The sequence below is a fragment of the Tiliqua scincoides genome, chromosome 2 (assembly GCF_035046505.1).
Source record: "Tiliqua scincoides isolate rTilSci1 chromosome 2, rTilSci1.hap2, whole genome shotgun sequence".
NCBI lineage: Eukaryota > Metazoa > Chordata > Lepidosauria > Squamata > Scincidae > Tiliqua > Tiliqua scincoides.
The window spans coordinates 220,136,081-220,160,212 of NC_089822.1; the positions used below are offsets into that span (position 1 = coordinate 220,136,081).

A 24,132-nucleotide genomic window follows, 5' to 3' on the forward strand; every position below is an offset into this window, starting at 1 on the left:
CACAACCTTCGCACCAGGCAGGCACGTCACCGTGCGGTCCTCACATCTGTCGCAAACCCCGCTCTCTATGCTTCTAATAATCGAATCCCCCACTACAAGAAGCCCCCAACCCGCCTCTCGCCAAGGAGTATCCTGAGTGCGTTTGGATACGGGCCCGTCCCCTGGAGAAGGGGTCTCCCCTAGGGGATTGTTTCCCTCCTCTCCAGGAAGACGTCCTCCAGCCCCGAGACTTCCCACCCGGGCAGCTGAAGAGCTGCATGCCTGAGGGTGGGACAAAGCCTGATCATCCCCGGAAGTCTCCCCATGGTCCTTCTCTGCCTGCCTCTGCTTCTCCAGGTCGGCCACCAAGGCTTCAAGGGAGCGGACGCGTTCCCTGAGTCCCTGGAGCTTTGTAACAAACTATAAATAATTTGCCTTCTATTTATCCTCGAGTCAAAGTAGTAGATATTTATAGGGAAGAAATAAATCTTATTGATCTATAAGAAAAAAAACACAGGCAGCAAACAGAGTTCTTCATATCCAACACATTTGTTAGCCTATGCCATCCAAATTAGACAGCTGTGGTCAATAATCATCATGATAATAGTTAGAAGCAGAAACCAGGCACCTTATATGGCGTACACACATAACAGATGGGATGATTAAACCTTAAAAAGAATGTATTAACTTAATGTACTCACGTAGGTTCAACTGGCAAAGGTTCCTCTTTCTCATATTCAAGACCTATTACTTTAGGCTTGGTAAGAACACTTCGCACTAGAACATATAAATTAGGAAACATTATTGAAAATACGTACTTAAAAAAAAAACACTCTCTCACTCCTTCTCTGTAATCAATAGAACTCCTTCAAATGGTTACAGAATTCCCTTCAGTCTGTTTGGGGACGCAGCATCCCAGATGCTATTTAAACATTTTACAGTATTTTATTTTAGAAACTTTGTGTTAACCTATGTTAAAAGACTTGTGGTCCAGTGTAGAGGTTAAGAACCAGAATAAATGTTTCTTTTATCACACGTTTTTGCTGTTTTCACTATTTCACAACAAAGAGTCATCTAAGTGCAATTCCACATGGCTTTCAACTGGGGTTTGTTTTTTCACCTCCAAAGTGCCCAAACCATGATCAAGGTCTTTTCCACCTGGTTCAAATAACAGCTGATAGGGAATTCACACAGTAATGTGTTATGCAGGTGTGTTCTGAAGGAGGCTTGAGGACCTCCACAAGATGATGGACACCAACAGGATTCAGACCTGACTGAGATTTTCCACTAGTTAACAATTCCATTCTATGAACATTTGCATTTTCACGTGGTAAACAACCACATTGGTTTTGACTGAAAACAACAGATAAATCTTATTCCCTTTCTGAACAAAGGGTTTCAGGCGCCTCTGACTACAGTCTCCCTAGGTAAAGGGAGGATTGAGAGGGATGCTAAGAATATTAGGTGAGAATTCCCATTTTGCCTCAACCTCAATTCACTTGGTGAATTACCTCACCAATTGTTTTCTTTTTCACTATTTTGTTTCCAACAGTGACCAGCCACATGCCTGGAAAAGCTACAAGCAGGCAAACCAACATCTCTCAATAGCAGACTCCAGTCTAAAATAATAATAATAATAATAAGGTGGATCTACCATACAGGATTTTGTAAGTATTAATAAGATAATGTATGTGAAGCACTGTATAAATGCTAATTTTTATTAAGATCAGAGACAACGAACAAATTAGCCATGCTTTGTGAAAATTATTTTTTTAAGTTTGTAGTGTTTGCAATCTGTTAACGTAACATTTAATGTACTAGAAAACTGTTTTGTATCACAGAAAAAAGCATTTGTATGAATGTATAAGCAACAGAATTGCTGAAGAATATTTTTGCAGTATCAGTGCAGACATAATTCAGAACTTACCCATATATCTCTTCATGCTTGCTTCATAATCATTTGTTACTTCATTTAAGAGCTCTTCCACTAGTTTTTCTCTATCCTTGCCTTCCATAAGATCCTGAGGTATTAAAGTGAGCACTGAGGCTAACCACTCCTCTTGAATAGGCACAATGGGATTATTCTCCACACACTTCTTCAAGAAGAGATAGTTGTTCTGAAATGACACCATGATGATCATGTATATAATCTCTGTTATGCAAGATCAAACAATAGATTTTCTCTTGTTCAATTATTAAAGATTAACTGTTACATTTAGTTACATTAGCTGTTACATTTACATTCAAAAACTTGTACAGAAAACCTTGTTAGAAAACTAGACAAATTCATTTTACCTAATATTCATAATATAGTAGACTTAGGGCCCAATCCTATTCAATTTTCCAGTACCGGTGCTGCTGTGCCAATGGGGTATGCACTGCATCCTGTGTTGGGGAGGCAGTCTCAGAGGCCTCCTCAAGGTATGGGAACATTTGTTCCCATACCTCCAGGCTGCATTGCAAGCCTCTGAGCCCTCCGAACCCTCCGAGCCCAATCCTATGCCTGTCTACTCAGAAGTAAGTTCCAGTAGAGTGAGTGGGGCTTACTCCCAGGAAAGTGTGGATAGGATTGGGCTGTAAGGGCCCAATCCAATTTTCCAGCACCGGTGCAGATGCAATGCAGCACCAAGGTAAAGGGACAAATGTTCCCATACCTTAAGGAGGCCTCTGTGAATGCTGCCCCACCACAAGATGCAGTACATGCCCCATTGGCACAGCTGAACCAGCACTGGAAAATTGGATAGGATTGGGCCCTTATATAATTGTAGAAGTTATACAAAGCAGTTTGTGCCAGCATCTACACATACTGAAAAAGGGCATTATGTATTTGAATCATCAGAAGCAAGTAGTTGTCAAAACGAACTTCAATATGTTTTGATAACAAAAAACAGGAAATACTCTTGGGACTACAGTATCGTCCACCTGGTCCACAAAGCAGCATGGACTATCTCATCCAGACCTACATCACTTGTAACCTACTGAGGGTGCAATCCTGACCAACTTTCCAGCACTGGCCTAGTCACAATGTAGTCCCAAGGTAAGGTAACATGTCCTTACCTTGAGGAGGCCCCCTTGACTGTCTCCCCACTGCAGGATACAATGCATGCCAGTTGGTTAGGATTGCGCCCTAAGCCAAACACAGCACACCATCCATTGCTAATTAACCAATCACTCTGTTTCTGCCGCCCTGAGAAGGCAGAAAAAATGAGCTCAGATATGCTGTCATACACAGTTGGCAAGCTATTGAGTTAACAGTTGTTCAAACCTTATCCCCTGCAAAGGGAAGCAAAAAACATGATTAATGACTAGAAACGTGCAATTTTTATATGATTTAGTTAATGAAATATACCTTCCATAAGCTCTTCTACGCGCAAAAGGGTATCCTTGACAGTGCAAACTTCAAACGCGAATTAACATTATTTAGGAAACAGTATGAGAAATCCAATGCCCATGCCCATACAAAAAGCTTTATAATTCTGACTTTATCTTGCAAAACAGACCAAAGGACATGCTCTTCAAGTTGGCTTGATAAAGTATTACATATCTTCTAAATTGTCAAAATATTCTAAATATATCTTCTAAATTGTCAAGATGATTATCTTCTACATTGTCAAGATGATTACGGGGCTGGGGCACCTTCCTTATGAGGAAAGGCTACGGCGTTTGGGCCTCTTCAGCCTAGAAAAGAGACGCCTGAGGGGGGGACATGATTGAGACATACAAAATTATGCAGGGCATGGACAGAGCGCATAAAGAGATGCTCTTTACACTCTCACATAACTCCAGAACCAGGGGACATACACTAAAATTGAGTGTTGGGAGAGTTAGAACAAAAGAAAATATTTCTTTACTCAGCGTGTGGTTGGTCTGTGGAACTCTTTGCCACAGGATGTGGTGATGGCGACTGGCCTGGACGCCTTTAAAAGGGGATTGGACAAGTTTCTGGAGGAAAAATCCATTATGGGGTACAAGCCATGATGTGTATGCGCAACCTCCTGATTTTAGAAATGGGTTATGTCAGAATGCCAGATGCAAGGGAGGGCACCAGGATGCAGGTCTCTTGTTATCTGGTGTGCTCCTTGGGGCATTTGGTGGGCCGCTGTGAGATACAGGAAGCTGGACTAGATGGGCCTATGGCCTGATCCAGTGGGGCTGTTCTTATGTTCTGTAATCGCCTATATTTTTAAACCTGTTATTCAGAAAGGATCAACAAATTTTGGCCATATTTAAATGGTTAATTCCTCATCTGTGCACCCCTTAGACACTGGATTTACATGTCTTCAAAAAAATACTTAAATGCTTCACTTACTCTTATTTTTTTCTGTTCACTGTTCATCTGTTGAAAAAGAGCAACAAAAATGCAACAAGATCAGCACACGATTGCAGTTAGTGTCAGGTTATGATTTAAAAAATCCAATGGAAAGTCATTCTTTTGGAATGATGGAAAGCAAGGGTACCCTTTAGCATGAATTACCCACTGCTGTTGCAGGATAATGGAAGTAGAATAAAAAGGACCTTATCAGTATGTTTTGGAGGGAGGCAGATGTAATCTCAGCCAGCATATCAAGGGCAGCTTTGCTCCTTTCAGTGTTGAATTCACCATTTTACTCCACAATGACCCTCACGGAACATAAGAATGATGCTACACTGGGGGGATTAAAATGGCAGTTCCAGCTGAGTCATCACTAAAAGGAGCACTGGGAAGGAAAAATGTTTTTTAAAGGGGTCCACAGCACCAATGGCATCACTAGAATTCGCGTCACCTGGTGTGGGAGACCAGCGTGTCACCCCCATGCAGTGGGACAGGGCAACAACCCAGGTGGTGGGCGTGGCGATGTACCATCACCCCGTCCTCACTGGTTTTTTGGCTGTACCTTTTGATAGAACAGATATTTCAATACAGTTTGTTTTTTTGCATTCTGCATGAAATTACGCATTGATTGATATATAACAAGATGGTATTAATCCTCCAAATTTTGATTTTAGTGATTTTGGTCACTAGTGGTGTCATCCCCCCCAGATGCCAACTTACTAACGCCTTATTACAGCAGTTCTCAAACTTTAAGCACTAGGACCCACTTTTTAGAATGACAATCTGTCCAAGACCCACCAGATGTGATATCATGGCCGAAAGTGACATCATCAAGCAGATTAAAATAAATAATTATAAATAAAGTAAAGTGAAACAAATAATTAAATAAGGGGAAGCCAGCCCTGTTCCACCAAGTGAATGTTCTCTGCAGCCTGCCTGCAATACCCCCATCTTCCCCCCAAAAATCAGTAAGATTTTCACCCCTACCCAGTGCCCAGTTCAATTTAAGTTTAAACCATTTCACTGTCAGGATCCACCTGGCTTTGCAGGTTTAAAAAAGTACACCATCAGCTGAAGTCTCTGTTTTTCTCCTTTTTAGTGGTGGTGGGGCTGCCTTCTGGAGCATTTGTTGAGCTCCACTTTCATCGGATTGGGACCATTCTGGTGAGCTCATGTTCCCCTTCGCCTGGCCTGACCATGAGCCAAGGCACGTTTGCTTACTTGTGAGTAAATGCAACCTTGTGGCTTTGTTTCGCTTTCCATAGGGCTCAATACATTTGCCAGCTTGGAGGAAGGGACCTCCTTCTCGGGTGTTTTTTTGGGGCTGCATTCATTGGATCAGGACCATTCTGGTGTAATTGGATTCCTCTTGGCCTGCCCTTTCCAATGGACTAAGGCAAGTTCATCTACTCGCGAATAAACGCGCAATACGGCTGAGTTTCATTTTCCACAGGGCTCAATGCATTATTTGTTTTCCAGTTTTTTTGACAATAACTTTTGATAGAAAGGAGATGTTTCACTTCAATTTTCCCCCCCATTATTTGAACCAAGGCAAGTCACACTGAATGGCGGGTTGCTAGAACTCTCTCTTCCACTTGAGATTGCAACATTAGTATGCGTCTCCCATACATCAAAACATTTATGTGGATTGTGTATTATCTTTTGAAGCTTGACTACTGAATTCAGGTCTCATACAAATTTTGGTAACCATCTGGTTTAGGAGTTATAGATATCTTTCTAGGTCAGTAATTTTCAACCTTTTCCATCTCATGGTACACTGACAAGGCATTAAAATGGTCAAGGCACACCACCAGGTTTTTGACAATTGACAAGGCATACCATGCTGCCAGTGGGGATTCACATCTCCCATTGGCTCTATTAATAAATGACCTTCCCCCAAATTCCTGTGGACCACTCGTGGCACACTAGTGTGCCACGGCACAGTGGTTGAAAATGACTGCTTTAGGTTTTAAGTGCAAGCATGTTGCAGGATTTCTCCTTGTTCAAGAGGAGAAATGAAAAGGGAGTCTGGAGGCTGGGTTGCGCTCAAGGTTAGCATGCACTTAATTCAATGTGCCTGAATACAACATAGACTGTGTGATAACACTCTTTTAAGAAAATTCACAGGAATGTTCACAGTCATATCACAAAACGCATTCAAAACTTACTGTAGTCGGATATTTTGGAATAGGAAGTTCTGCCTCTTTTTTAAGAAAAACTTCCATACTTGTTGTGTATTCTTTTGTAGCTTCATTAATTCTGCAATAAAGTTTACAATTAGAAAGTACTCAGAGATTGTAAACATTATAAAACTCATGCAATATTTTACAGGAGAGCAAATCTCTTATCTGTTGGTTTCCTTCCAAAACCACTACATAGAAACACTTCTCTGTGGCACAGGATTCTAGATTCCCTGACTAAATGTTGGTGCATACTTAGACACAGATTTTCTACCTTGATCCTAAAATTTTACTACAACAAATCTGTCTGTGACAAAAGGACTGCATATAGGTACACATGGTTTGGGGATTCTATCCCCAGAGAGGCTTGCCTGGTACCAATCCTAATGACCTTCTGGTACCAGACAAAGTCTTTTTAATGTTCCCTGTCATTTTAGATGCTGCTTTTAACCACTGTTGAATATCCTGATTGCCCCGTCCAAATAAATTATAAAATAATTGCATGTCTACTCAGTGGGGTTTCAATTCAATGGGGCTTATTCCCAGGAAAGTGTGTACAGGACTGAAGTGAATGTAAAGCAACTACCTGCCTATTTAGGGAGAAGCCGGAGATGGAGGAAACAGAAGATGGTGTTGTCTGAGAGAGACACTGGGAGCTAATCACTAAGCGGAATTATTAACTGAATTGCTAAGCTGAAACTACACAAGATGAGGGCTGATCCTGTGAATACCACTTGTAAATAAGCCTCAAGCTGTTGGAAAAGTTACATTATCTCACTTAACCCCCCACCTTTCATTCAGACTGAGGACCAAACTACCGAAGCGCCAACTGGGCACTGGGTTAAAGAAACAGAGAGGAAATGTCCCTAATCCCACAAAGCTCTGTAAAGAACAGTCTTTGGCAAGCTGGCAAGCTAGGAACTGGTGGCAGAGGAGAAGTGACTAGATGAGCTGGCAGCAGACATCGTGAAGTCTCTGGACAGGAACCTTGAGAGCACCACCCATACAATATACAGAAAAGTCTCACATGATCTTATTAAGCATCTTTTGCTGTTCCTTGACTCTTCGGTATTTCATCAGCTTTTTTTGCTTTTCTGTCAAACCCTTGGATGTGGAGGGCAAAGGTATAGGTGGTAGCCGAATGTTCCACGCATCGTTATCTGGAGCATCCGATGATTTACCTGGAGCAGACATCTAAAACAACAAGCAAAGAATCCTGAGCAGAAAAAAAGGCGGCCAGATTACTAAATTGTGTTTACCCAAAGTCAGCATATGACTCACAAAGGAATAATAAATTAGTATGGCTAGTTCATGGAAACCTTGTCGTAGTTAGTTCTATAACTAACCCATAGAATTTACGACCTCAAGATGTGGTGATAGCCACCTCCTTAAATGGCTTTAAAAGAGAATGGGAAAAAGTCATGGTAGACAAGTCTATCAACAGTTATTAGTCATGATGGCTATGAGCTACCTCCAGATATAAAAGCAGCATGATGCTGAATATCAATTACAAGATACAACAGTGGGACAGGGATATACTTTCAGTCTTCTGCTTGGGGCTACCCAGAGGCAACTGGGGCCCAAATCCTAACCAACTTTCCAGCACTGGCATAGCTGTGCCAATGGGGCATGTGCTGCATCCTGCAGTTGGGAGGCAGTCATGGAGACTTCCTCAAGGTAAGGGAATGTTTGTTCTCTTACTCAGAGCTACATTGATCTTACCTCGCTGCTGGAAAGTTGGTTAGAATTGTGCCCTGGTATGCCACTGCATGGGAAACAGGACCCATCAGGGTTCTTATGTATGCTAATACTGTATAAGCATAAAGAAGCACTACTGTCCTCATACAGTACTGAGTGTAGAAGCAGACAGAAGCCACAAGCTAATGCAACTTTCTTGTTGAAATGGAAACAACCTTTCTTGTTGAAATGGAAAGGCAGAAGGAGAGCGAGAGCAGAAGCAGCACTCCTAACAGGCTAGTCCTAGCTTGCAACAACACTTGCTTCTAAGCAGCATCTTAAATTATGTATATAAGGCCTTAGGAATGGCCCTCAACAGGTGGGAAACCCTGGCCTCTGAGCATCCTGCTTGGAGGCAGGCTGTGCAGCATGGCCTTTCCCAGTTTGAAGAGACACTTGGCCAACAGTCTGAGGCTAAGAGGCAAAGAAGGAAGGCCCATAGCCAGGGAGACAGACCAGGGACAGACTGCACTTGCTCCCAGTGTGGAAGGGATTGTCACTCCCGGATTGGCCTTTTCAGCCACACTAGACGCTGTGCCAGAACCACCTTTCAGAGCGCGATACCATAGTCTTCAGAGACTGCAGGATGCCAATTTTATATATATATATTTTCATCAGCTTTTCATATACATATGCTACATATATATATGAAAAGTGCTCTCTCTCTCTCTCTCTCTATATATATATATAAAGTGTGTGTGTATATATATATATACATACATACACTTACATATAACGTGTGTGTGTATATTCAGTATATATACACACATTCAGTATATATTCAATATATATGCACGCATGCTACTTTTATATGTATATATAAAAGTATATATACATTATACGTGTGTGTGTGTGTGTATAACACGTGCATATGCATATACATATACGCGTGTGTGGAAAGGAAAGAGCCAGATCCGCCCGCCCCCTGGGGAGTCCCCGCAGCCCGGCGTCCCAGCGGCCCGAGGGGTTCCTGGGCGGCCGGCTCTCCGCCTCCGGGCTGCTCACCTCTCCCAGCGTCGGAGGGCGGCAGCAGCAGCAGCAGCGAGCCTGGCGGGCGCCAGCGGCGCTGGGACGAGCGCAGACGGGGCTCCTCGGCCTCCCGGCTCGCCCGCGGCGTCCACACCGCGTCGGTTGCTATGGCCACCGGAACGCGGCCGGCGCCTGCGCTTGGCGGGCAGCGCTCCTTCCTGGAGCCACCGGAGGCGGGAGGAGAGCGGCGCAGGAGCGGAGCGGAGCGCGCTCGCGGCTCAGTCCTGGCTGGAGTGACGCCGCAGTGTGTGTTGTCCCCTCGCCTCGCGCTGGGAGTGAGCCCACTGCCCCGAATGGGAGTTCCTTCTGGGCTCACAGAACTGTCCTCCTCAGCAGTGGCGCCTGTTCTTAAAACCTCCAGAAGGGAAGCTGCCTGAGAAACGCCCTGCTGGTCCAGGCCAAGACCGTCCGTGCAGCGCCGTCTGCCCTCAGCGACTCACCGGCTGGCTGTCTTTGGGGTGCTCAGGCTTCCTTCCCCCTCACCACTGACTCCCTGCAGCCTGTGTTCAGAGGCACGTTGCTGCCGCAGCCAGCGCTAGTGCACAGTGCCCCTGCCCTGACTTGCGGTCACAGCGTGGGGAGGCGCCACTGGCCCACTAGCACAGCTGCAGCCATGCTTGCTGCTGCTGTCTTCGCAGACGCAAAACACTGCCAGTGCCCACCACGTGCAGCAGGCCAGGGAGGAGAGAACAGGCAAGGTTCGGCTCACCCAGCAGCCACACAGCACCGCCAGGGAAGGTAGCAGCCAGGCAGTATGGCAAGGAAGGAAGTAGTACACTGAGAGCCCCATCCTATCCAACTTTCCAGCACAGCAGGGCAAAGGTCAGGGAACATGTTCCCATACCATAAGGAGGCCTCTGTGACTGCTTCCCCAACACAAGAAGCAGTGCATACCCCATAGGCACAGCAACACTGGCACTGGAACATTGGATAGGATTGGACCCTAAGGGCACAGTCCTAACCAACTTTCTGGCAATGACATATCTGTGCCAATGGGGCATGTACTGCATCCTGCAGTTGGGGGGCAGTCATGGGGGCCTCCTCAAGGTAAGGCAATGTTTGTTCCCTTACCTCAGAGCTGCATTGATCTTACCTGGCTGCTGGAAAGTTGGTTAGAATTGCTCCCTAAAGGGCCCCCCCTAGCATCTTTCTTTCCCTTTGTTCTCCCCAGCTTTTTACATAAAGAGGAGTGTCAAACGTTTTTGGAAAGTTCAAATATACAGTGTCAACTGAATCACCTCTATCCACATGCTTGTGGACAATCTCGGAGAACTCTGAAGGTTAGTGAAGCAGGACTTCTATAGAAACCATGCTGATGCTATTTCAGCAAGATTTATAAGCTTATTTATTTTATTTTTCATTATGCTGTCTACCAGTTTACCAGGAGCAGATGTTAAACTGACACTTCTGTAACATCCCAGATCCTCCTAGATCTCTTTTTAAATATTGATGTTATATTGGTGACCATCCAGTCCTTTTGCATGGAAGCTAATTTAAAGCACAAGTTGCATGTTTTTGGTAGATCTGCAATTTCACATTTGAGTCCTGAATGGATGGCATCTGAATCCAGGGATTTGTTAACATTTAGTTTGTCAACACTGTAGAACTTCATCTCTTGTCACTTCTGTTTGACTCAGTTCTTCAAACCTCCCTCAGAAGGTCAAAAGAGAGACACAACTTTGTCACCTGTTCCCCCAGCACCTATGACAACACCTTTCAGCATCTATCAATCATGGAGTCAGATGCTGATGATGCCCCCACATGGAAGGAGCAAATCAATACACAACAATAGAGAGCCTCCCCATGACATCAGTGCACCACACCCATGCACATACCCTGCCATACACACATGCACACACAAGCAACACCCTTCATTAGAGGAGCTAAGAGGCAAAAGCAGAGTGCAACCAGGAATTCTAGCACTCAAGAGGGTTCAAATCCCTCTATTTCACTCACACATACATTCAAGAAATTTTCTTTTTGAGAATAGTAGGCTAAGGGCCCAATCCTATCCAATTTTCCAGTGCAGCCATGCCAGTGGGGCATGCATTGCATCTTGTGGTGGGGCAGCAGTCAGAGAGGCCTCCTTAAGATATGGGAACATTTGTTCCTTTACCTTGGGGCTGTATTGGAACTGCATCTGGAAAATTGCTGGAAAATTGGATAGGATTGGGCCCTAAGGCTGCACTCCTATACACACTCTTGGGAATAAGCCTCACTGAGCACAGTGGAACTTACTTTTGAGTAGATATGCATATGCTGTAGCTGTAAGAGAAGAAAGATTCCCTTGGGAGAAACCAGACATATAGACTAAATACTCAAGCCTTCCCAAGGCCAGAATTGAAACCCATATGGTGGAATCTATCAGCTGGAAAGAACCTTTACCAGGGAGGAAATACAAGGGGAGTCCCAACTGCATTTATGCAACCAGGAACGCTGGTAGCTCACTACACTGGGAACTAGGCAACTCCAGTGTTTAAAATCAAGGCCAAATTCACCTTTTACATGACTGCAGAAACCCCAAAAAAAATAGGTAAAGGAAGGTCTTGAACCCATACTGGCTAGTCTACAGGGCCACTTTTTAACCATTAAGGGCCCAATCGTATCCAATTTTCCAGCACCAGTGCAGTCGCAATGCAGCACCAAGGTAAAGGAACAAATGTTCCCATACCTTAAGGAGGCCTCTGAATGCTGCCCCACCACAAGATGCAGTGCATGCCCCATTAGCACAGCTGCACCAGCACTAGAAAATTGGATAGGATTTGGGCCCTAAATCATAGCAGGAGACATGCAAAGAGCACTTTGTGGGGGGCATTAAGCATCTTGCCAAACCATCTACACATGGAATGCAAAGTTTTCCTATATAATACTGGTATGATGTAAGACAGTGTTCTTCAACCTGTGGGTTGCAAAGCTTCATTTGGGGGGGGGGGGTCACCACACCTTTCAAAGCCTGCAATCCAATAATGGTAGTTGGCAACCTTCAGTCTCGAAAGACTATGGTATCGCGCTCTGAATGGTGGTTCTGGAACAGCGTCTAGTGTGGCTGAAAAGGCCGATTCGGGAGTGACAATCCCTTCCACACTGGGAGCAAGTGCAGTCTGTCCCTGGTCTGTCTCCCTGGCTATGGGCCTTCCTTCTTTGCCTCTTTGCCTCAGGCTGTTGGCCAAGTGTCTCTTCAAACTGGAAGAGGCCATGCTGCACAGCCTGCCTTCAAGCGAGCCGCTCAGAGGCCAGGGTTTCGCACCTGTTGAGGTCCACTCCTAAGGCCTTCAAATCCCTCTTGCAGATGTCCTTGTATTGCAGCTGTGGTCTACCTGTAGGGCGCTTTCCCTGCATGAGTTCTCCATAGTACCAATAATGGTACTGCCTTGTCAAAACATAATCCTGCACAGCCTCTTCTCGCTGTCTTGCCCGGCAACTCTTAAGGCCAGCCCTGCTCAGGCTACTACTTCACAGGGTTGTTGTGAAGACACAAGAAATAGGGTGGGTGGCGGCAGGGGTGGGCAATCAGGTTCCAGGAGGGAGTGGGGTCATTGTTGGGTCCTCCGTCTCACTATTGATTGGGTTTGTGACATGAAAAAGTCTGAAGGCTGCCCATGTAAGAATCTAGGTTGTATGCAAGAGAGGCTATGAGCTCAAACATGCTATCTTACTAAAATGTGCTTGGGGGAACCACAGACAGCCGAACCCTCCTGGGAGACTGGTGCAGTGTTTCTTAACCAGTGGTATGTGTGCCACCAGTGGTGCTTCTGGTGGTACTCATGGGACCCCTGGACACCTGCCACCCTGCAGCAAGACCAGGAACATGACACAACAAACAGCAGTAGGAGGCTTGGTTCGATGGGCAGAGCTCCAAAGCATGCTCAATAGAAGCCTTCCTGCCCACCCTGAGCCCCTTACTGGTGTTGGTCACATCGTAGCTATCTAGTCTCCCAACCCAGGAGTACGGCCAGTGGTCCTTCGAATAGGTGGCCCATGTGGTACAGCAGAGAGCAAACGCTGAGACACACTGGACTGGTGGCTCATCAGTGGTAAATGAGATGCTCTCTGCATATGCTCAGAGGCACTCTTGCATTATTTTTTGTTCACGTTACGGGGCTGAACACCAAAAGCAAATTCCGGTATTGAAAGGCATCTGAGCGGCTGAGGATGAGTGAAATAAAAAAAACTTCAGGTCGGTTAACCCGTTGCTGCCCGGCTGCAGGTGAACACATGTTGCGCATGTGCAACGTTGGGCATTGAGAAATGCTGGGAAGCATGGAGGCCTCCTGGCGGCGGACTCCATTTCCCAGCAGGCGCCGCGCTCCCGGCGGGACCGCTCCCATCGGGCCTTGCGGCGCGGCGCGACCGTTCCCTGCCCGGGAGCGAGGGGCGGAGCGGATGGCTCATGTGGCGCTGGCTGCGGGCGCCCCCGAGAGCCCTCGGCGGCCCCTGGCGGGGGTGGCGGCGGCCGAGTAGCGCGCCGGGCGCCATGGAGCAGCGGGCGGTGGTGCGCTGCGTGCCGGCCGAGCCGAAGCTGAGCGTGTCGTTCGTGCTGGCGGACGGCAGCGCGAGGCACATGCAGCGCGACCAGGCGGAGCCGCTGGGCCGGGCGCTGGCCCGCATCGCCAACAACGCCGGTAAGGGCCAGGCCAAGGCGGCCAAGAAGAGCAAGAAGGCGCGGGCCGAGGCCGAGGCGCAGCCGCCGCCGCCGCCCGCCGTGCGCCTCTTCTCCCGCGACGGCGAGGCGGTGGCCGAGGACGTGCCCAACGCCGAGGCCTGGCAGGACGGCGCGCTGCTGCAGATCGGCGAGGCGCGCTACCGCGTGGAGCGCAACCCGCCCGCGCTGACGGAGCTGCAGCTGCCGCGCTCGCTGCTGGCCGGCTTCCCCGTCTGCCCCAAGCTGCGCGCCGAGTTCGGCTCCCCGGCCCACGCCCGCTTCCGCTGGTACTACGAGCGCAAGGCCGACCCGGGCGGCGCGGGGGCGGCCGGCGGCTGGGCCGAGGCCCCGGGCGGCACCGAGCGCGTCTTCACGCCCGGCAACGCCCTCATCGGCCGGCGGCTCCGCCTCGTCTGCACGCCGGGCGACGGCCAGCAGCGCTACGGGGCGGCCCGCGAGGCGGAGAGCGGCGGGCCCGTGGAGGCCGGCCCGGGCGCCTGCACCTTCGACGCGCGCCACCTCTACACGCAGAGGGTGGCCGGGCCGGGCCTCGTCCGCACCGTCACCTACAACGTCCTGGCCGACGCCTACGCGCAGACCGAGCTCTCCCGCACCGTGCTCTACCCCTACTGCGCCCCCTACTCGCTCGAGCTCGACTATCGGCAGAACCTGCTCAAGAAGGAGCTGGCCGGCTACAGCGCAGACCTCATCTGCCTGCAGGAGGTGGACCGGGCCGTCTTCACGGACAGCCTGGGCCCTGCGCTGGACGCCTTCGGCCTGGAGGGCCTGCTCCGGCTCAAGGAGAAGCAGCACGAGGGGCTGGCCACCTTCTACCGCAGGGACAAGTTCCGCCTGCTCGGCCAGCACGACATCGCCCTGAACCAGGCCCTGCTGGAGAGCCCCCTGCACAGGGAGCTGCGGGACCGGCTGGCCTCCTGTCCGCAGGTGCAGGAGAAGGTGCAGCAGAGGTCATCCGTGCTGCAGGTATGAGGCCTGGAGAGGGCCTGGCCTGACCTGCTCTCCTTCCTTGCTATGGGGAAACAGCACTGGGCTCTAGTCAGTTGCAGCATTGGGAATCTCACTAGGGTGGCCAGATGAGAGGAGGGGGCACTCCTGTATCTTTAACAGAGACTGGTGAGCACACCATGTTTTCAGGTTGGTTAAAGGTACAGGAGCCCTGCTATCCTTCAACTAGGTATAAGGTATATCCTTATAAGGTATAAGACAGGTAAAAAGTAGGTGTAAGGTTTATCCTTCAACTAGGTATAAGGCAGTGGTTCCCAAACTGTGAGCCATGGCTCCACAAAAACGAGCCAGGAGAGTCATGGAATCCTCACGAAAGAGCTGCGGCCCTGTATAGGATTGCAGCCCCAGTGTATAGAATTGTAATGGGGGAGCCGTGGCCAGTGGCACAGGTAGATTAATGGAGCTGCCAGTCCAAAAAGTTTGAGAACCACTGGATAAGGGGAACAGCAAAATACACCAAAACCAGGGTTGTCAGTCATGCCATAAGTCTCCACGCTTATACGCCGCTCTTTATTATAGGTTGTGGTGCCTTTATTTTACTAAAGACGAGTTGCTTTTGGCAATATTCAGGGAAATTGAACTCAGTTTCTTGTAAAGGAAAGTACCTTACAGCCCAGTCCTATCCAACTTTCCAGCACCGGTGCAACTGTAATGCAGTCCTGGGGTAAGGGAACAAATGTTCCCATACCTGAAGGAGGCCTCTGTGACTGCCATCCCCAACACTGGAAGCAGTGCATACCCCATGGGCACAGCAGCACTGGCACTGGAAAATTGGATAGGATTGGGCCCTTAGGCTGCAATCCTAACCACACCTTCCTGAGAGTAAGTCCCAATGAACAAAGTAGGATTTACTTCTGAGTAGACCTGGTTAGGCTTGTGCCCTTAGAAGCAGAAATCAGGAAAAAGAGGACCAGCTATTTGAGTGCATTAGAGTGGGGTAGGAAGATGAAGCACCACTGTCTAGTTTCAAAGTATGAGCAGGTCTCTTGATTATTATAGAATGTCTTTTCAGATCCTTTCCCAACCCCTTCCCCCCACAAAACTACTATGAGCATTTATAATATGTATCTTATAGGTTTCAGTTCTTCAGTCTACAAGTGAACCTTTCAGAAAGATTTGCGTTGCCAACACCCACCTTTACTGGCACCCAAAAGGTAATTCTGTTTCATGTTATTTAGGAGCCACTCTGAGGCCATGTGGTGGGGAATTAAAGAAATACAATAATGCACAAGTAATATATTAACTTGCACAGTGTGACATCTACAGCGAAAATGGATGGTTGAGTGACATCTGTGTCTAATGACGAAGAAAGTTCTGACGGAGAGTGAATCTTCTTGGAGCAATAGCTAAACACGTGTCTTCCAAGGGAGTAGAAATGCACACTGTTTTGTATCTATGAGACAGAAAAGGTGTTAACTGAAAAAAAAGATATTAAATACTTGTTGGGCTGGGAGTAGAGCAGTGTGGTACGTAGCTTTGCTAAATTATGAGCAAAATAGTTAGAGATTGCTGTTATGTTTGTCAGGGACAAACCTCCTGGTGTGATTAGTAGAAGGATGATGAATGTCTTAACATTCAATTTGTCTTTCCAGCCCTCAAAATTACTGGCAACATGACTTTTTGAACCTGAAGGCTAACTAAAAATCCTTATACTTTTTCTTGTGTCTTTAGGTGGAAACATCCGTCTAATCCAAGCTGCAGTAGCACTGTCACATATTAGGCATGTAACACATGACATGTATCCTGGAATACCTGTCATATTCTGTGGGGATTTTAATAGCACACCATCAACTGGAATGTATAGTTTTGTCAGTAGTGGCAGTGTTGCTGAAGATCATGAGGACTGGAGCTCAAATGGAAAAGAACAATGTTGCAGAATGTCTTTAACCCATCCTTTCAGACTGAAAAGTGCTTGTGGAGAACCAGCCTACACCAATTATGTTGGGGGCTTTCATGGATGTTTGGACTACATTTTCATAGATGCAGATGCTTTTGAAGTTGAACAAGTAATTCCACTGCCAAGTCACGAAGAAGTAACTACTCATCAGGCTTTACCTAGTGTTTCACATCCCTCAGATCACATAGCCCTAATATGTGATTTAAAGTGGAAATAGACAAAACGTTCTTGGCATCGGTTTCTTGCTTAGAGATATGGGATACTCTAGGGGAATTCCAATTCTGACTTGACCATAAATTTTTACAAATGAGAATTGAGTAAAACGTGTTTACATGCCTATTAGTGGCATTATATCTGGTTTTCAGTTTTGGTAGCTGGTCATAATTCTTATAAACAGAACAAAAAACTCCCTTTTTATTGTAATAAGCAAAGCAGTCAATATTAAAGCAGTTAGTCACTGTTTTAAAAGTTGAATTATCCTACTCCTTTTTTCAGGTGGTTTTTAAATGGTAATGAAGAATATTTTGCTACAATTACATGGGCAATTCAATTTATATAAAAATTAAAATAAATGAAAGTTTGAATATTCTCCGCAAATAGCAGACTCGGGGCCCAATCCTTTCCAGTTGTAGTTGTGCCAGTGGGGTGTGTGCTGCATCCTGTGGTGGAGAGGCAGTCACTGGGGCCTTCTCAAGGTATGGGAACATGTGTTTCCTTACCATGGGTCTGTATTGTGACTACACTGGGGCTCAAAAGTTGGATTGGATCAGGCCCTCAGTCAGTCTATTGCTGTTGCCTTCTGAGAAGATGGAATTCTTCAACAAGCTGCCAAAATTGTGTAAACATATGCTGTCACTATAAAACCATCCATGTTAACATTTAGCATTGGCAGAATTGCAAACATTTTTTGCAAAAAAACCCAAAAACATCAGTCTGTCCATGTAAACAACAATCATTGTGCTTAAATAAAAGAAAGTCATGACTGCGTATTTGGACATTGATTTCTTCTAAGAGTATGAAAACAGTGATTTGTGACCAATTTCCTGCTTTTTTGTAATATCTGAAAGTGTTAAACAGTTTAAAAACAGCATTTGTCTCATTTGTTCTTGCTTAATGTTCCAATTGACTTTCTCTTTGTATTGACCATCTGTAAGACAACAAATTCCTGAATTTCTAGTGATGTTTTCCTGGATTTCTGCTGCTTATGCTTTATGATCCATTTACCTGGGCCGTACTATTAAAATGTTGGTTTGTTCTGAGACTGATTAGTGACTATAGTGAAAAATGGGTTTGTCTTAATACAGATACTATTTTAATCAATTTATACCCTGCTTTTTTTCTTCAAATGGGCATCTAAAGTAGTTTACAAAACATGAAAATATAAATTAAAACCCTACCATAAAATAGATACATGTAAGAATTTTTTAAATTATAAAAAAATAAAATATTTTTAAAAAACCAGCAGCCATTTCCCCATAATAAAAGAACAAAAGAGCAAAGCATGTATAATAATTCTAAAGTATACTGTAGTCACAATGGTGTATTTCTAAATTAAGAGGAACATATTAAAGTGATAGCCCAGTAAAAGCAACAGTTTTGGATATTTTGATGCATGTCAAATTCTATGCATGTCAAATCCTCAATCCTATGCATGTCTACTCAAAAGTAAGTCTCATTAGAGGCAGTGGAGCTTACTCAAAGGAAATTGTGCACAGGATTGGGCTGTTAGTCTTTAAGGGTGCAATCCTAACCCCTTATGTTGGTGCTTTCCAGCACTGGCATAAGGGCAATGCAGCTCTGAGGTAAGGGAACAAGCATTCCCTTACTTTGAGGAGGCCTCCGTGAGTGACAAATGCATGTTGATTGGAAGGTTCTCAGTTTGTGGGGGGGTTTCCCTTAAAAGCCCCAACTGCCATACTCCAGTTTTGCCTGTTGCTAAAAATTCTGTCCACAGTGTAGTCGCCTCTTACGTAGACTACTGTAACATCTTGCTAGTTTATGATCCTGCAATGCCTTTTTCCCTCCTGAAAAATACTTGTGTGTTATTTCCCAAGTTCTTGTCATGATCTAGATATCAGCATCAAAGTTTTAGTCTTTGTTTCTGAAATTTGGCATCAGTGATCCTTTGCTCCCCATTTTTCTTTTTCAGTACTCAAACTAAATACTTCTCTATTCCTTTTGCCATATAAGAAGCCCTTCCCATTTATGAGGTTGCTTCTCTGTTTGGGTGGTCCTCCAATAAGTCCTTTTTTGAGCTAGCCGCCCCTTGGTACCATGCCATTTCAATCCAACTTTTTCCTCTTAGCCTTCATTTCTCACCAGTTACTACTCACCGTAGGCAAATTGGGAGTACCTACTGCCAGTCTTGCCTACTGTTAATTGTAAGTCCTCTGGAGAATACTATATTTTTGTTCTGTGTGGTGTTTAGTGTGCGTTCATGTGAGTAAAAGCTCCAACACACCACTGTAACCGTTTTTAACTCTTGTTGGTTTGAGTAGCACAAAACAGTAAAGATGAAAATTAAGTTAATAGTTTGTCTCCAGAAATAGCCTTTATTCAGCAGAAAAACATTTTCAGATGTCCAGTTTTACTTTAAAACTTCTTGCACAAAAAGCCTGAAATAAACTCTTGCCATTCTAGAACATGTGGAAGGTAGACTACTAGTATGAATTGCAGTCCAAATGATGGATGCGTTTAGCTGTTTCTCACTTGTGGCTTTTGTCAGCTGTCCTGGATGTCTACCTCACGTCAAGGAGTAGGTGTGCAAAAAAACATTTATTGTTATAAATCTTATATAACAAATTATATTAGAAAGAGGAAATGTAAATATCACAGTGCTATAAGAATGCTAGTTCAGGTTTATTACTGTTTTCAGAATCCCTGGTAGGGATAATAGTTTTGTGATTCCCAAGCTGCAGTATGGTGCCCTGGGGTGAACGCAAAAGGGTGCCACAAGATAGTCCCAGCTGTTGCCACCTTGGCTGGGCTGAGATAATGCAATTCTTGCACAATCTTGGGGGACTGCTGGCAGGCAGCTTATTGTGCTGCTGTGCAGCACTGCCACAACAGGGCGCCCTGATCATGGTATGTTTAGGAACTACTGGTTTAACTTTAGAGCAGTGGTTCTCAAGCTTTTAGGGAGATTACATATTTGCAGGGGAGAGGTGAGGGCCATGATGCAATCCGTAGGATTGCGGGGGTGACAGGTGCTTTTACTTACTGTGGGCTTGGGCAAGCAGCAGGAGGTGCAGGGAGTCCCGTGCAGCCCTCTGCAGGCATGGAATGTTGAGCAACTGCACGCAAACCACTTACTGGGTGTGACACGAAACTGGAAGTGGTTTGCGCATGCTGTTTCTCAACATTCTAAGCCTCAGGGAGTCCTGGAGAGGGCTGTGTGGGGCTCCCCGCACCGCCTACTGCTTGCCCAAGTCCACAGTAAGTGAAAGCACCCCCCCTTAGTGACACAATCCTGAGGATCACGTCACTGCCTCCCCCTTCTGCCCTTTAAAGGGACAGGAAACTACACGAACTGGTGGGTCGCAACTCACCAGTTTGATAACCATTGCTTTAGAGCAGCAATTTTCAACCTTTTTTCCCTCATGGCACACTGACAAGGCACTAAAATTGTCAAGGCACACCATCAGTTTTTTGACAATTGACAAGGCACACCGCAGGGGCTTGCATTCCTCAGTAGCCCTACTAACAAATGATTCTCCCCCAAGCTCCTCCAGCACACCAGTGTGTCACAGCACAGTGGTTGAAAGTGGCTGCTTTAGAGGGTGAGTGGTGTCTTCAGCAGAGTAACCCATCATTGATTTAGACTGCTGCCAATCTTACTAAGTAGCATAATATCATATAAAAACATTACTTGTAAACTTGTGGGATGCTCTTCCTTTTCTGTGCTTCTGTTAGTGCTTTGTTGTCCAAAACCTGAAGACCACTTTGATAGTGCAAATACACCTGAAGTATCCTTTTCTGGTATACTGCGGTAAGCAAGCTATGGCATTTAACTTTTGAGAAGCAATAGCCTTTTATTTATTTTACTATGTGGACTAGTCTTGTTGCAAAGCAGTATATAAATATTCTATAATAATAAATTTAGCTGTAGGTAGGAAGAGTTAATAGCCATTTAGTAATTAAGGCCCAAATCCTAACTTTCCAGCACTGGCATAGCGGTGCCAATGGGGCATGTGCTGCATCCTGCAGTTGGGTAGCAGTCACAAAGGCCTCCTTAAGGTAAGGGAATGCTTGTTCCCTTACTTCAGAGCTGCATTGCCCTTACCTCAGTGCTGTAAAGTTGGTTAGGATTGCACCCTAAATTGTCTTAAATCCTTTATGTATCTTACTACAGTTGTGTTATGTCATACATAATTGCCAAGTTCTAATTACCTTATTCACTTTTAAAATGAACCTACAAGGTAGGTTAATCTTATTCTGTAGGTAAATTGATATTGAGCTAGTTCAAACAATATTGAGAGAGTTGCATCCTAAATTTAGTCATGGCTAACAGCCCAATCCTATCCACACTTTCCTTGGAGTAAGCCCCACAGACTCTAATGGGACTTACTTCTGAGTAGACATGCACAGGATTGGGTTCTTAGTCTCACTGAAATCAATGAAGCATTGCCATGTGACTACTTGGGATACAATCCTGCATAAAGACCAATCTCTCCCATAGTATTCCAAATTCCAGATTATTGAGACTACATTGTGACATGTAGGTGGTAATCCTATTACCATATGTTGCCTCCTACTGATATTTATACACAGAAATATTTTGTAATGTGTAGTCAGCTTTTAACATGAGAAGCAAACTGGTGATGGTCAAAATCAGAAGACTAATTATAACAAAGCAATTCTAGGAAAATTTGTGTTTTCTCCAGAGCTATTGCAAAGAAACAAGTTTCATTCTATATATCTGGAGAACCAGATTTCTAGTGTTTCAAAACTAATGTTTGGCCTTTGAATAGGCACAATTTAATCTTAGATAAAAATCCATTTTTATGAACCTGAAATTATATTGCAAAAGAACTTACAAACAGATTGAGTGAAATGTAAACCATCTGATATTTTACTACACAGGGAACAGGGTAAGCAACTAATTTTTACTAGTTAAACTACCAAGCCAAACTTTGAAATAATGGGATATTACAAACATCTCTTTATTTGCCTCTTTAAATATCTATATTTAAGGGCAGGGGGCAGAAAAAAATCCATAGCTATCAAGTGGAGCCATTCTGGTCAGACTTTCAAACTTCATTTAGTTACAGCTATCTGGAGGGGGGGAATCTGTTGCTCTGGTAACACTGGGCTTTTAAGTTAGGAGTGGAAATTAATGTTGAACTCTGTAGTCCTAAATTGTTTAACCCATTTCTGCCCAGTCCACATTTGATCCCTGTTGCATATAAGCAATGTTGGGCAGATATGGCTTAATTACAGATGTAGTTCTGTGTCGTTCTAAATTGTTTAATAACAGTTCCTACTACCAGCAGATACTCCATTTTATCATCTGTTCTCTCTTCTCTAGTCTCACTGCTTGTTCAGAGCAGTTTTTTTAAATTATATGCAGCATATTAAAAATGTAGAATTAAATCACACTATCTCACCACAGGTCTATGTGGAATTTCCAAGTAGAAGGAAAGCATAAAAGATCTACGTGGATGAGAGTGGGAACACTCCAATTCAGACATCGAGGTAATTTTCTTTTATGCTGGCACCCTACTCAGAAATTCCAACTTGGAGGATACATCTTCCAAGATGCTCCACAGCATCTTATCAAAACATTGTTCAGTACATATGTGGACGAGTATTACCTTTACTGCCAAATCCTCTTTTAGTTGTTCTTGCAAAGACCTCCCATTTGGGATTATTGAAACAAAATGCTGGGTAACAATGCACCTGTTATGTTGCTTTGCATGATATTCACACTGTAGGCTGTATAGCAGTGTAAAGTGAAAATCACTGTACTATTACCAAACACTGCAATGTCTTGTAAGCGAGCTACTAATGTAGGGTGCATGTTCTAATCCACATGAATGAAAAACATTAAGTGGTCCTACAACTATGTGAGCAGAAAAACCACCAATGGATCACAATCAAAAATAATGGTCAAGTATCAATTGCACAGACAAAGATACATTTTATAGGATGACACAGGTGGCCATTGGAAAGACCCAGGTTCAAAATTCTGTTCAAGCATGATTCTCGTTACTTGTGGACAAGATGCTGCTTCAAAAAATTTTTTTATAATAATGGGACCTCTCCATCAATACCACTCATACTGTTAAATTGAAGCAGAGGATACAGATTCAACAATTGTATAAACCAGCACTGATGACATCTATCCTGCTTGTGGGATAGTGGATGAACACATTGGGCTACATATTATTGCAGAAGTATCCTTTTCTCCTAAAGAATACTCATCTTGAAAAGGTATGGCCTTTGTAACCACCATACCCAAAGCACTATTGCCTATCCTATGGATTTCCTAACTCTTCAGACAAATGCAACCAGGACATTCTTGGCCCATGGAAGATTTTTTGTTCCAGTTATATCATAAGTTAGGGTAAGGGTTCAGGACATTCTGAGGCATTAAAGATAATTCAGTAAATTAATTTTTGATTCTAGTACTAACTGAAATTTAAAATAATCTAGTTGCAAGTTGGTTGGGGTGAAAACAAATGGAAAGTAGAAAATTCATGTTTGTTAAAAAAACAAGTAGAAATTCCATTTTGCTCATTCCATGCAGATTTCACATGAGATTGTACCAAGTACAGTCCACATCTAAGGCACTTCTCTTATGAGGAAAAGCTACAGTATTTGGGGCTCTTCAATCTAGAAAAAAGGAACGCGATTGAGATGTATAAGATTACGCAGGGATAAAGGGATGTTCTCTTCCTTCTCACAACACCAGAACCAGGGAACACCCACTAAAATTGAGTGCTGGGGAGAGTTAGGACAGGCAAAAGAAAATATTTCTTTACCTGGCTTGTAATTAGTCTGTGGAACTCCTTGCCACAGGCTGTGGTGATAGCATCTGGCCTGGATGCCTTTCAAAGGGGATTGGATAGATTTCTGGAAGAAAAGCATCACAGGTTACAAGCCATGATGAGTATGTGCAACCCCCTGGTTTCAGAAGTAGGCTACCTCAGAATGCCAGGTACAAGGAGCAGCAACAGGATGCAGGAAACTTGTCTTGTGTGCTCTCTGAGCATCTAGTGGGCCACTGTCTGGCTGGACTAGATGGGCCGTTGGTCTGATCCAGCAGGGCTCTTCTTACTTTCTAAGTAAAATAGGAAATTACTAACAAACCAACGACATCTTCTCAAAG

General features: G+C 44.9%; 2 protein-coding genes across 2 annotated transcripts in view; one reads left to right on the forward strand and one right to left on the reverse strand.

Annotated features, from left to right (window-relative positions):
- The window catches only part of DNAH12 (dynein axonemal heavy chain 12), a 122,565-nt gene extending 112,823 nt beyond the window's left edge, over positions 1–9,742 (reverse strand). The window contains exons 1-6 of the mRNA XM_066618473.1: positions 9,678–9,742; positions 7,499–7,665; positions 6,460–6,550; positions 4,289–4,315; positions 1,907–2,096; positions 681–756 (exon numbers count right to left, since the gene is read on the reverse strand). Coding sequence (XP_066474570.1) covers positions 681–756; positions 1,907–2,096; positions 4,289–4,315; positions 6,460–6,550; positions 7,499–7,665 — 551 coding nt within the window. The 5' untranslated portion in view covers positions 9,678–9,742. The remainder of the gene's footprint in view (positions 1–680; positions 757–1,906; positions 2,097–4,288; positions 4,316–6,459; positions 6,551–7,498; positions 7,666–9,677) is intronic.
- A 3,869-nt stretch (positions 9,743–13,611) lies between these two features.
- On the forward strand, positions 13,612–18,122 carry PDE12 (phosphodiesterase 12). The gene is made up of 3 exons (XM_066615296.1): positions 13,612–14,863; positions 15,981–16,059; positions 16,577–18,122. Exons 1-3 carry the CDS (start codon positions 13,628–13,630, stop codon positions 17,017–17,019), a joined length of 1,758 nt encoding a protein of 585 aa, XP_066471393.1. The 5' UTR covers positions 13,612–13,627; the 3' UTR covers positions 17,020–18,122.
- The last annotated feature ends 6,010 nt before the right edge of the window (positions 18,123–24,132 follow it).

Bases quoted from the DNA above. Each gene is read 5' to 3' on its own strand.
- PDE12 (XM_066615296.1), top strand. From the start codon at position 13,628: ATGTGGCGCTGGCTGCGGGCGCCCCCGAGAGCCCTCGGCGGCCCCTGG. The intron at 14,864-15,980 runs GTATGAGGCCTG...TGTATCTTATAG, and splicing joins AGAGGTCATCCGTGCTGCAG to GTTTCAGTTCTTCAGTCTAC. The intron at 16,060-16,576 runs GTAATTCTGTTT...TTGTGTCTTTAG, and splicing joins CCTTTACTGGCACCCAAAAG to GTGGAAACATCCGTCTAATC.